This window comes from Talpa occidentalis, unplaced genomic scaffold, assembly GCF_014898055.3.
Source record: "Talpa occidentalis isolate TD23 unplaced genomic scaffold, MPIMG_talOcc4v2.1 talOcc4.5, whole genome shotgun sequence".
Lineage (NCBI taxonomy): Eukaryota > Metazoa > Chordata > Mammalia > Eulipotyphla > Talpidae > Talpa > Talpa occidentalis.
This window is the reverse complement of record NW_023604861.1, coordinates 101,202,178-101,214,716: the sequence shown is the minus strand read 5'-3', so window position 1 is coordinate 101,214,716 and position 12,539 is coordinate 101,202,178. Positions and strand designations below refer to the sequence as shown.

The window sequence follows — 12,539 nt, the reverse complement described above, 5'->3', positions numbered from 1 at the left end:
GGAGGACAGATCACTCTAGGGAGAGAGGACACAGGAGCCCTGGCTTACCTGTGGCAGAGGAGAAGGAGATGAGAAAGTATGAAAGGTTAATGCAGCTAATTTATTTATTTTGGTGGGACACTCGCTGGCGGCCGGGGAACGAACTGGCACCGCAGAGGCTGTGGGCAGCCTCGCAGCCCAGCGCTCAACCACTGTGCCACCAGGGGAGGCCCAATGCAGCTAATTTTTAAAAATGAATTTCCAGTGTCCACATGGGGGTATGCATGAGAACTTAGATCCCCTGGGAGCCACCAGACATACAGGGAACTTATACATACTCACAGACAAGATGTTCATTGGACACATGGGTTCTGTAGCCAAAGTTAGAGGCTTACAACAGATATCTGGGGAAAAGCTCTTCCCTTAAAGGGAATCGTCAGGGTACATCCATGCATGCCACAGCTGTGGGTAAGATAGTCCTGTTAGATTAGGAGGAAGAGATGGTTTTATTAGAGACCTAAATAGAGGTATCTGGCAGGCAGTTGGCCATGCAGGCATGTAACTTGGGAAGCGCCATTCATCATCTGTTGGAAGGTTTGTATAAAGTTGCTCATTTACTTTGAAACCAGATACCCTAGGGTTCAAATCTCAGTGTGACCTTCGATAAATTGTTTAATTTTCCTGAGTCTCTATGTTTTTGTGGGACTTGAATGGATACATATTGTGAACTGTTCTGAGTGGTGCTTGATGCATAGTTGGCACTCTCAGTATCATCAAGACATAGCCAACAGTTAACACCATGAGAGTGGGTAAGTCATCTGGAAAATCTTTGGAGCGAGGATACAAGTAGCCCAACATCCTTCCTTGGGTGGCTCCAGTGTGTGGGGGGCACATGGAGGAAAAAAGCTATGAAGGGCTGAACTGCTCAGGAGAGTGAGAGCAGCAGAGGATTTTGGGTTAGGGACAGGTCAAGCCTGGCCATGTCAGCAGAGGCCAGATAGAAACATGTCCCCTAATTTTAGCAATTAGGAACTTATTCGTGACTTCTGATGGGATCATTTCAGTGGGATGGTGGGATATTGTTGTGTGAAAGGAAATGAGATAAAGGCAATGATTAGAAGCAACGTTCCATATAATTTTTTTTAAAGATTTATTTATTCATTTATACAAGCACTGGGTATAGTCAGAAGCGTGGGAGGGTGAGAGAATTCACCAGAGCTAGAGTGGAGAGCAGAACAGGCAGAGTGATGAAGTACACTGCTGAGGGCAGCAGCAGGCGGCAGGAGAGGTCTGCACGCCATGTGGGACCCTCACCCAGCGGCCGGGGATCGAACCCGGTGCTGCAGAGGCTGCGGGCAGCTTCGCAACCCAGTGCGCAAATGCTGCGCCACAGGGGGACCCAATGTTCCATATAATTTATTGGGTAGGGCACAGTTGACCTGCAGCAGCAGAAATGGAGAGGAGGGAGAGTCTGTGAGTGGCACAGAGCCAGGCAGGCAGACCCTGTGTTCTCTGGACCGCCTGACGGTGCTCTTGGTCAAGGGGCTAGGGAGATGTGCTTATGATTCCGTCTCTCCCCATCTTTCAGGTTCTTCTCCAAGTACTAGCTTGCTTGAACATTGAGGCAAAGTGTTGTCTTACTTCCAGCCTTTCCCCTGCTGCCATGGCACACCACTATCCCTCCATGAACAGGAGGCTCCTCTGCAGGTGTCTCTCTTACTGGTCCAGTGTGGAGACACCTGTATTTTGTTTGTATTTTTTATTCTTTCAGGACCCAGACTTTCATCTAGGGATAAACAAGGACCTGCAATTTAACAATCACAGTCATTTCTTCTCACTGTCCTCTCAGGATATCTGAGTATGGCTGCATGCTGGAGATCAAGGATGTCAGAACTTTTCCGGATGGAAGTTCAGTTGTTGATGCAATTGGAGTTAGTCGGTTCAGAGTTTTAAGCCACCGTCACAGAGATGGCTATAACACAGCAGATATTGAATATCTTGAAGATGAGAAGGTGAGATTTATTTTATTGATCTATGTTTAGAGGTCTGCATATGTAGGAACCTGATCATATTTTTAATAATACTACTCCTTAATGATTAATCACTCACTTTTTTTTTTTAATCATCTCAATGGATTTTTATGTGACTTAGGGTTGGCACAAAAATCTCCTTCTCCCCCCAAAATTACCTTGCTGCTTCACATGTAAAAATGATTTCATGGCTTCTTGTTTTGATGGTCTGGCAAGATTTCTAAAACTTTTTTTTTTGTAGAAGAACTGGGCTGTAGGCCAGAGGTGCAGAGGGTGAGAGGATTCACCAGAGACAGATTGGGAAGCAGAACAGGCGGATCTACTGAAATACACTGCTGAGAGGAGCAGTGGGCGAGACAGGAGAGGTCTGCTGCACCATGTGAGTTAGTTAGGTCCCTGGCCAGGCCTTGAACTCAGGCTGTTGTGGTGACAGCACTGAGACTTAACCCATAGGCCACCAAAGAGGCCCTGTTCTGGCAAGTTTTTTCTGTGAAGGGCCTCACAGTAAATACGTCAGGATCTCCAGGTCATATGTCTCTGAGACTCGTGCTCAGCTCTGCTGTTGTAGCACAAAAGCAGCCAAAGACAATATGTAAACAAATGGGCATAGTTAACTTCCATTCCACTTTTGCTGCTTACATTAATGTGATAAATAGGATTTGACTTGTGACCAATAGCCAACCACTGTTCTAAATACTGGTATTAGTTCAGAATGAGATAGTGCTAAAGCTAAATCTAAGAGACTTGGACCTCTTATCTCTTCCAATTACAAATGTGTCTAATAGAGATATCAGGACACATAATTTGATAGAGTGACAAAATGTTTTGAAGGGATTCTCAGAAACACTTGTACATGGATGTCCATTCATTAATTGTCAAAAACTGCAAATAGCTCAGGCGTTCATCAATAAGTGAATGGACAAACAAATCGTAGTGTATTCATGCAATGAGATAATACTATCAGTGAAAAGGAAGGAACAACAATGTACAAAACAGTATGCATGGATCTTGTGGACATGAAGCACTAAGCAAGAGAAGCCAGACATAAAACATATACACTGTGACTGCATTTATATACAGTTGACCCTTGAACATCACAGAGATTAGATGTACCGAGTCCCTGAGCAGTTGAAAATCTGTGTATAATCTTTGATTCCCCCAACTTAACTACTGATAGCCTGTGATTGACAAGAAGTCTTATTGATAACATAAAACAGTTAACACATATGTTATATGTATTATATACAGTATTATTACAATTAAGTAGGCTACTGAAAATATTTTTGAGAAAATCATAAGAGAAGATACATATGTTAGCACTGTGCAATATTTATTGATATTATAAGTTTATGTCATCTGTTTACAAGAAAATCTGCCTATAATGCGGACCCACTCAATTCAAACCTGTGGTTTTTGAAGGTCAGTTGTATTTCCAATAACAGGAAATTAAATCCGTGGTAATAGAGACTCAAGAGCGGTCACAGGGTAGGAGTTGTAATTGACTGGAAGAGAGCAGAGGAATCTCTCTAGGTGATAGAAATATTCTTTTTCCAGTTTGGTAATGATTGCACTAGAGTGTACAGTTGACAACTCTTTGAGCTAAGTAATTTGAGATCTATACACTTTTGGTATGTAAATTATATTACAATAATAATATTAAAAATACTTAGGAGGAAATCCTCATATTCCTTCTTTGAGTTATTTGGTCACATTTGACTATGTATAAACTGAGTCATTTGCCATCTTATATCACATCACAAATCATTTTAGGGACAGTGATAAATAGTTGTGACACCAGTGAATAGAGTCACCCTAGGACATCCTTTTCCTTTTCCAGCTCCTGTTTCTGGTCATCTCTGTGAGAATCTCACTGTGCAGAAGAGTAGAGCTGAGTCAAGCTCCATGCTCTCTAGACTAGGGAGCAGGGCTTAAAAGGCTGTACTGAGAACTGAATGTGACAGTACTCAGAATCTCTCTACTGGGTTGATAATAAAATCGAGACAGTTTATTTACTCTTGTGGTGGATGACAACTTTTAATGGTATATATACTTATTTTTAAAAGGAAGTTTAAATATCTACAACATGAAATAATTTGTGTATTTTTAAAGAAAACCTTTGCTCATATGAATATGTCATTTGTATAAATCAAACAGAGAAAGTTATGTTTTTGTAATCTAATGCGTCAGTTTACCATAGTTTTCATAGATTCTGAAATTTTTTAACCAGAAAGAACCTTAGTGGTTTATTCCTACTTTGTAGATGAGAAAACTATCCTAAGGAGGTGGTGTGGCTGGCTAAAATTCACACACGAGAGTCTGTGAAAGCCAGCTGATCTCCTGTCTGTTGAGCCTCTTATTCAACCAGGTTTTCCCGAGTAGGGCTGAGATACACTCTAAATGCGTGACTGGACAGAAAAATAGTACTCAGAAGCAAAGCATATCAGTCTGAAGTGTTAGCAAACACCACTAGCATGAAGTTAATGTAATGAATGCATGGTTGCTTTAACATATATTTTGGAATATAGTTCAGTGATATGTAATACAAATTTTAAAATGTCTAACTCTTCTGAGGGAGTAACCAAAAAAGCCCCTGAAAGACCAACATGTAAATACTTATTTAACTGTGTTATTTACATGTGTGTGCATGTGTATACTTTGAATGGTTGAATAAATGATGGCATATCTCAAATATGATTGCATGTAGCTATTGAAAATTATTCATATTAACATGGGATTTGTGCTTATATTACAGTGTTAAAATAAAAGTTAGGATGTGATAGATTAATAGCACTAGATCTCCACTATGTAAAAAAAAAAAAAACCTGCAGTTTGAATATTGAGCATGTATCTTATTTATAAAACACTAATTGTCAAAGTAATAAATGCCATGAATCAGCTTGGCAGATGCAGCAGAGGTCACTAACTATATTTCATGTGTAATAATGAATTGTTAAATGAATTGTTAAACTCTTTTCCTCGATCAGGTGGAAGGTCCAGAGTATGAAGAACTTACTACTCTTCATGATTCAGTTTATCAACAGTCTATTTCCTGGTTTACTGCACTTCAGGATCACATGAAAGAACAAATTTTAAGTCATTTTGGGATAATGCCAGACAGGGAAGCTGAGCCTCAGGTGCAGTTTCTCTCTCCTTTTTTTTATAGTGCTATTATTTTCTACTGTAATATGTGACAGTTCTATGCTCTATATACTGTTATGATTGCTTATGAATCAATGACTTGTTAATAACTTGAGGAAGCACCTTCAAGTATATACCTTTTATGGAGCAAAAAATAATGCTTTCTTCGTAATACTACAAAAAGATAATTTCCTTTTTATCAAGTTATCTTATTCTGATTAGGTCTCATCCTTTGTATTTTTACTTCTTTTAGCAACATTGAGAAATTTAAATAGTAATTTTTTGTGTATTGGCATATACACCCAATGTTTTACACATACCATTGTCTTGTACCTATTAAATGGGTACCAAATACAAAATGATAAAATTCACTAACTCTTGTTAAATTAGCTTTCCTTCTTGCCCTTTATTACACTTTCTACCCTGTGACCACAGTCTTTCTCTGAACTCCCAGGAACACTTTTGCTGAAGCTGGTTCCTTAAAGAGTGAATTGGCTTCAGCTTCATGAAGCATTTCTGAGTGCAATACTCCTTTCATCTGTACATGGGTGACACAGCCAGGCAGGATGGTTTAGGATTATAATGGCCATATTTAGTTCCTTCTACAGTACAAACACAGACCTGTTTTGGGGGAAAAGGAGTAGGGCAGGACCAGCTCAGAAGGTTTAGGGCAAGATGAAATGTCTTTTTTATCTTTTTCAACCACTTTTATCTTTTTTCTTAAATCTTTATCCCAACTTGAGTACAGTATTTTCCATACACAGTGCTTGAAGCCAAAAATTGCCTGTCCTTCCTCACCTCCCAACCCTCTTATAACCCCTCTTCCTACTCACTATTGTAACTCATTTTCAGAAAGATGATTAAACTAACTCACATTAAGGTTTGAATCACTCTTTTTCCCTAGGATTTTTTGCTTAATTACTACAATCTCTAATTGTGATTTATATTAACTTTTTATTCCTGCTGTCACATATCACATAAATGTAGTCTAAAACAACAGGAATTTGTTATAGTTTTGGAGGGCAGAAGTCCAATACAGGTCACTTGGGCTCTGACCACAGTGCAGACAGCATTGCATTTCTTCCTGCAGCTTCTAAGGAAGACTCCATTTCCTTGCCTTTACCAGCTACTAAAGGCAGCTGGCATTCCTTGGCTCTTGCTTCTCTGTCTTCCAAGTCAGCAGTTTTGCATCTCTCTGACCATTCTTCCATAGTCACATCTCCCTCTGACCACAGCCCTGATAAATTCTCTATTTCAAGAATCTTTGTGGTGAGATTGAGCTCCCCAGAGCAAGCCAGCATAATTGATTAACTTAATCACATTTATGAAGTCTCTTTTGCTATGTAGGCTACCATAGTCAGAGGTTTCAAGAATTAGGGTGTGGATGCCTTTGGGAGACCATTTATCTTCCTACCACAGAGGGATTTGAGATAGTTTATGGAAACTTTTTTTTAATATCCCAAAGGGCGGGTTTGTTATAAAAAGGGAAAGGATGCTTGCCTAGACACAAGCGGACAGAAAGAACTGCTCCTGAAGAGACAGGTTTATGAAAAGACACCTGCATAGTCATAGGCAGGCAAGGAGAGCTGTAGTTTATGGGAAACATTTTTATGCTACTCAGTTTGTTTGTTTGGTTTTTTTTTTTTTAACTCTAATAGAAGGAGGGAAAAGTAGAGTTGTAAATCATACAGAATTTACAATCTTCTGCAATACTTTTGCCTTCTTCCCAGTGACTTGGGCTAACCCTGTGCACTTTAGCCTCAATGATTTTAGCCTAATTGTTCTGTAGACTCTAACCTCCTCTAAGCTAAGGTAACTCCAGTGTCAAACCTCATTAATTCTCAGTTCGGATTCTAGGTACTTTTTGGAATTGGAATGGAGGAGAATCCAGTAGACTAGATGCAAGACAGATAGATCTCTCGGATCCAGTACCAGGAATATTGAGTTGATCAACTTTTGCTTAGTGCTCAGTCCAGAAGTGCCTATTGGTTATGTGAAGTAAGGCTATCCAATGGCATACTAATATAATAATATTAATATATAAATTTATAATTTTTATGTTACTGACTCATACATACAGATGTTTCATATATATGCACATCTGTCACTTTAATTTTACTATTAGATTTATTTTATTATACTTCTGCGCAAATCTTGGCTTTTTTTTTTTTAAAGATTTATGTATTTATTTATACAAGAACCAGAGTATAGGCCAGGTGCGAGGGAGGGTGAGAGGATTCACCAGAGACAGAGCGAGGGAGCAGAATAGGCAGACTGACGAAATACACTGCTGAGGAGAGCAGTGGGCAATGCAGGAAAGGTCTGCCGCACCATGTGGGATCCTTGCCGGGCGGCCAGTATTGAACCGGCACTACAGAGGTTGCGGACAGCTTTACAGCGCGGCGCTTAACCACCTGCACCACCAGGGGAGGCCCCATATCTTGGCTTTTATAATATTATGCTTTATATAATGCAGAACATTGAAAATTTGAGGTAAAAATCATTGTCTCTTCTTCTGATTTACTCTCGACAAATCTTAAGAGAACAGAAACAACTGATTCACAGAATTACCCCAAGGAAGAGGCTAGTCTTTGCATGCTCTTCCTTTTGTGAGTTACTCTGTTTTAAAATATGTAATATAAAAGTAAGCTATATCATTAGGGCTGCATGAACCTAAAATTGAATGTGTCATTTAATTTTTGCCCATGTCTTTGGTGAAACAAAAGACAATATGGAAGACCAGTCTTGTATTTTAAGCAATAACTGTGTTTTCCTTTTCTTTGTTTTGCAGAGTAATCCTAGTGGTCCTGCTTGGTCCTGGTGGATCCTGGCAGTGTTGCCATTGGAACGCAAGGCTCAGTTGGCTATACTTGGCATGACTTCTCTTAAAGAGCGTCTGCTAGCCATTAGGCGCATATTAGTCATCATCACACGTAAGATGAATAGTCGGCAAGAGCAGGTTAATAGAGAGAGAAATAACTGACTTTCTCTGTCAAGGTTTCTGCACTTCTATGAGGAGATCCAGGCATGGATGAGTGGTATCAATCATCACAGTTTGTAAAATGCTTGTTGATAAGGTTATAGTGGAACACTTACCAAACATTTACTTAAAAGTCTGTGCCTAGTGGAATCTTGACTCTGTACAAGATTAGTCTGAAGTTTGAATGGAGTCCGTGGTTGGAAAACAAACTCAGAAAAGCTCTTTGAAGCTTTCTCATGTGCAGTTCATGGATAGCTTGGTTATTACACATGATTACATGTGGCTTAGGTTTCACAAGAAAGAAGAATTCCTTTTCCAATGAAGTATTTTTCTCTGTCATATGGGAACAGCATATTTCAGTGACTAGACAGCGAGGAAGTGGGGGGAACCATGTTTTACTCTGGAAGCAGATTTCTCAGGGCACAGGCTAACTAAAAATGTGCTTAGGCTTTGTGTGTCACTGTGAAATTGTCTGTGAAATGGAGGACTCAAATCATTGTTGAGTGCAGGAACTGAAATTAGCCCTTAACCAAGTAGTAGCTACCGGATAGAACTGTGTTTTGTGTCCTGCTTTAGTTCAGGTGTTGTAAGTTGCATGTTGTAATCAAGTGAATATAAAGATACAGAAAGGTGTACCCTGGTTATAGAAAAATCTGAGATTAGTAGTTGATTTGAGTGAAAGTGAATTGAAACTCTACATACTTTGGATGGCAAACATACAATCAAACCTTGTGCAAGGAACCCTTGAAATCATAAATCTCTCATTGCTTCAATGAATATTATGCATTTAGAAAATAGTCATTTTTTGACTAGGATTTGCATTTGAAGTTAAACTCACCAGTAAATTTGAATTCACTTCCATCTACTAATATATACAGACATTAGGAAATGGGAATCTATTCTAGGAAAATCTGTTCCCATTATGAAATGGGAATCTATTCTAGGAAAACATACCAAGAGAATATTCAGGGATGGGAGGCTGTTCTGTGATGTAAATATTCATGAAAATTTTGTCAAACACCAACCTAAAAATTATCTTTGTTTATTTCAAGAAGTTTTACAATGATCAGACCAGGTATTATCTATTAAAGAACATATGTGTAACTTTTACCTTCAATGCATTTTTGTAATATTAATTGAAATAATCATTTGAACCTGAGATACTGAAATAATCATTTAATCACTGGCCTATCCAGCTGGTGCATTTAGTTGGTCTCTTGGTCTGTGAGGGTTAGGGGGGATGATGAAAACCAGACTGAAGAGAGAATCACAGCTGAAAGTTTTGCTGTATTCATTCAAGGTGTATATGTTTTTTGAGTTTTAAAAGAAAGATATATTTCATATCAAATGTTGGTGGTTTATTGATTTATTAAGCATTTTATTAGAAAGACTATATATATTTTTAATTGTAGGATTTATTAATACCTACAACTCATTTTCATCATGGGAGGTAGAAAATACTATACTTATATAATTTATATTGAGAAAATTTGAAAGTGTTTTGCAGTCATGTTTCCAGCGCCTCACTTGTGAATCTCAGATATCATTTTGAACATGTTTAAGGGCAGTTTGATTAAGTATTGCTAAAATTATTTATGCACTAACAATATTATTCAGCTTTCTTAGGTGTTATAACCTAACTTGATATTTAAAAAAAAAAAAAAACTGCATCTAGTGTGCCAGAGAGCTTTATTAAAAATGGTTCATGAAATTGTCTATTCATTGATCACTCTCTTTCTCTGTTAGAAAATATTTTCCTACATACAAAGCGTATCTGAATAGCTTTCATTGCTTTGCTTTTTGGTGGTGTTTGAATAATCAAAATATGATCATAATTTTTTCGGGAACCTTCCTGAAGTTAAGTTTCTGTGCTCAGAGTTTTAGGCTTTTTGCCCTAACAATTGGAAGCTTATTGCCTTTTCAGCCTTGCTTTTCAAATGTCATTACTTACACAGTTCTTTAACCAGAATGATTAAGTTATCTTTTTCTGATTTTATCTGCCTTGTTGTGAATCATCTTTTTACTTTGATTCTTCTTGTGTAAAAGCCTTTACAACAATAATGGTGTATACTAGAGCCCCAAGGTTTTTTGACTCCAAAGGAAATTGACCATGATCACTTCTTGACAAGTCCAGCATCATACTTCCGAATAGGGCAAAGCAGGAGTAGATTTGTATTTCCTGAGCTCTTGTATTATATTCCTTATCAAGAAATCAAATCAATGTCTCAATTCATATTATGAAGGAATCTTCCCTTTAAAAACTTAAAAAGAAAGAAACACAAACTCCAGTTTGCTACAAATTGATATAAGCCGTGTCAGTCCTTTTTCTCCTCCCTGCTGGCCCCTCAATTTTTTCTGTCATGGAGATGAAATTTCCAAGGACTTCTCAGAAAATAATGTAACTTCTGATTGTAATGTAATAACTGTAACTCCCTCAAGGGTAGGTCATCCTTGTTTAATTTTACTGAAAATATTCCAACACTAATGCTCTAGTGACTTCAGAATACAGAAGCTACTTAGAATAATAACAGTGTGGGGGAATATTTTGTCTTCTTTAAATACAATATTTAAAGTACAATACACTCTTAGCAATTTTCCATTCATTCATTTGACTGAGTTTTTTGACTCATAATTCCATCTGTGTCTTGATATTCTGCAACTGGTATTCTGGTAGGTAGTATTCTAAAAGCCATGAAATTTTTAGGGTATTGAAATTTTTAGGTATATACTCCTTGTCTTCATAACTGAACGTTAGAATAGTTCTTAAAGTTCCAAATAAAAGAAGTTTAAAACTTTGTTTTATTCATATAACCTCAGTAATTTTAAATCTTATTTTAATTCTAGTATAAATCTAATTTTAAATTCATGTACCAAATTTTGGAATGTTATCCCACTTTTATGACCACAAAGGTATCCTTTCTGTTAGATCCTACCCAAAACAAAATAAACACCAAGGCTGTTTAGAAAGTTACACTTCAGCTCTTATCATAAATCCAGTCCCACCACAAGACCTTTGAATCATTAAGGAGCAAAATTATAAATGGTAGAATTACCGTGAAATATTATACCATCACTTTGTCATAAAATTACTTGAAAATTGCAAATTGTTAGAGTCAGTGTACTTCACCGCCTAATCTAGCTATATTACACAGCAGCCATTATAATTTTTAAGTTGCTTTTCCAAGGCGCTCCTCTCTTTCCCCTCCCTCCTTTCTTCGTGTTTTCACCCACTACTTCAATTATTTGAGTTAGTAGTCTTCTATAAATTTTAGATGATTTCCAACAAATGATAAAAAAGAAAAGTGAAAAATGGAGGAGAAAGATAACAATGAATTATAAAGAAAGTAAATGTGGGTGATGTCCTTTTGTATTAAAGCACAAGGTTCTGTTTTTACCAAATATGCCTGTGGCATATAAAAAGAAATGTTTCCATTTCCTTGCTTGCAATTGGTTTGTTCAGATTTTCTATTTTTTCCTTATTTAGTTTTGGATGATTGTATAATCTAAGAATTTGTCCATCTCATCTAGATTGTTGAACTTGTTTGCATATAAATGTTCGTAGTAATCTCTTATTACACTCTGGATTTCTACTCTATTTGTTGTAATGTCTCCTCTTTCATTTTTGATCCTATTTGTTTTTCAAAGTCATTGTTTTTTCCCTACTTCACTGATACTGAGCATGTTCCTAAGACAAAAAAAAAAACACACAGCAAAAGGAGGAAAAAAAACCCACAAAAAACTACTTTATTCATGGACCATGAGGATGACAGGAAAAGAGATAGATAGAGATCTTATTTTATCTACATTTTTTTTAAAGATTTATTTATTTATTTATTTATTTATTTATTTATTTATTTCTACAAGCACTGAGTACAGTCAGAAGCGCGGGAGGGTGAGAGAATTCACCAGAGCCAGAGCGGGGAGCAGAGCAGGCAGAAGGACCGAAGTACACTGCTGAGGGGAGCAGCGGGCGGCAGGAGAGGTCTGCGCGCCATGTGGGACCCTCCTCCGGTGGCCGGGGAGCAGCCGGGGATTGAACCGGCGTTGCAGAGGCCACGGGCAGCTTTGCAACCCAGCGCTCAACCTCTGCACCACCAGGGAGGCCCTGCTTCTACATTGTTATCAGAAATCTGAGATTTGGAATTTAGCTCACAGTAAGCCATATTTTTACTGTATAATTTTAAGCAGCTCAGAAGTTTTTCTTCCAAACAGATTTTTTTAACACTAAGAATATATACAGGAAATAGAATTTTTACCCCAAAAATGGACCAGTACAGTACCTCCGTAGTTGATATCTTTAAGAGCCCAGTCCCCCCCACAGAGCTGGAAAGCAGCAGAGACATACAATAATCTCAGCACTGGAGCAAATGTCCAGGCAGCCACTTGCCCAGATCAAGGGCAGCACCCACCCC

The 12,539-nt window shown here is 38.0% G+C and overlaps 1 protein-coding gene across 2 annotated transcripts in view; it reads left to right on the top strand.

Moving 5' to 3' along the window:
• Window positions 1–11,899, top strand: part of LONRF2 (LON peptidase N-terminal domain and ring finger 2) — a 29,039-nt gene extending 17,140 nt beyond the window's left edge. For both annotated transcript variants that reach the window (XM_037527967.2, XM_037527968.2), the window contains 3 exons: window positions 1,829–1,991; window positions 4,994–5,143; window positions 7,939–11,899. In XM_037527967.2, coding sequence (XP_037383864.1) covers window positions 1,829–1,991; window positions 4,994–5,143; window positions 7,939–8,130 — 505 coding nt within the window. In that variant the 3' untranslated portion in view covers window positions 8,131–11,899. The remainder of the gene's footprint in view (window positions 1–1,828; window positions 1,992–4,993; window positions 5,144–7,938) is intronic.
• Window positions 11,900–12,539: the final 640 nt, after the last annotated feature.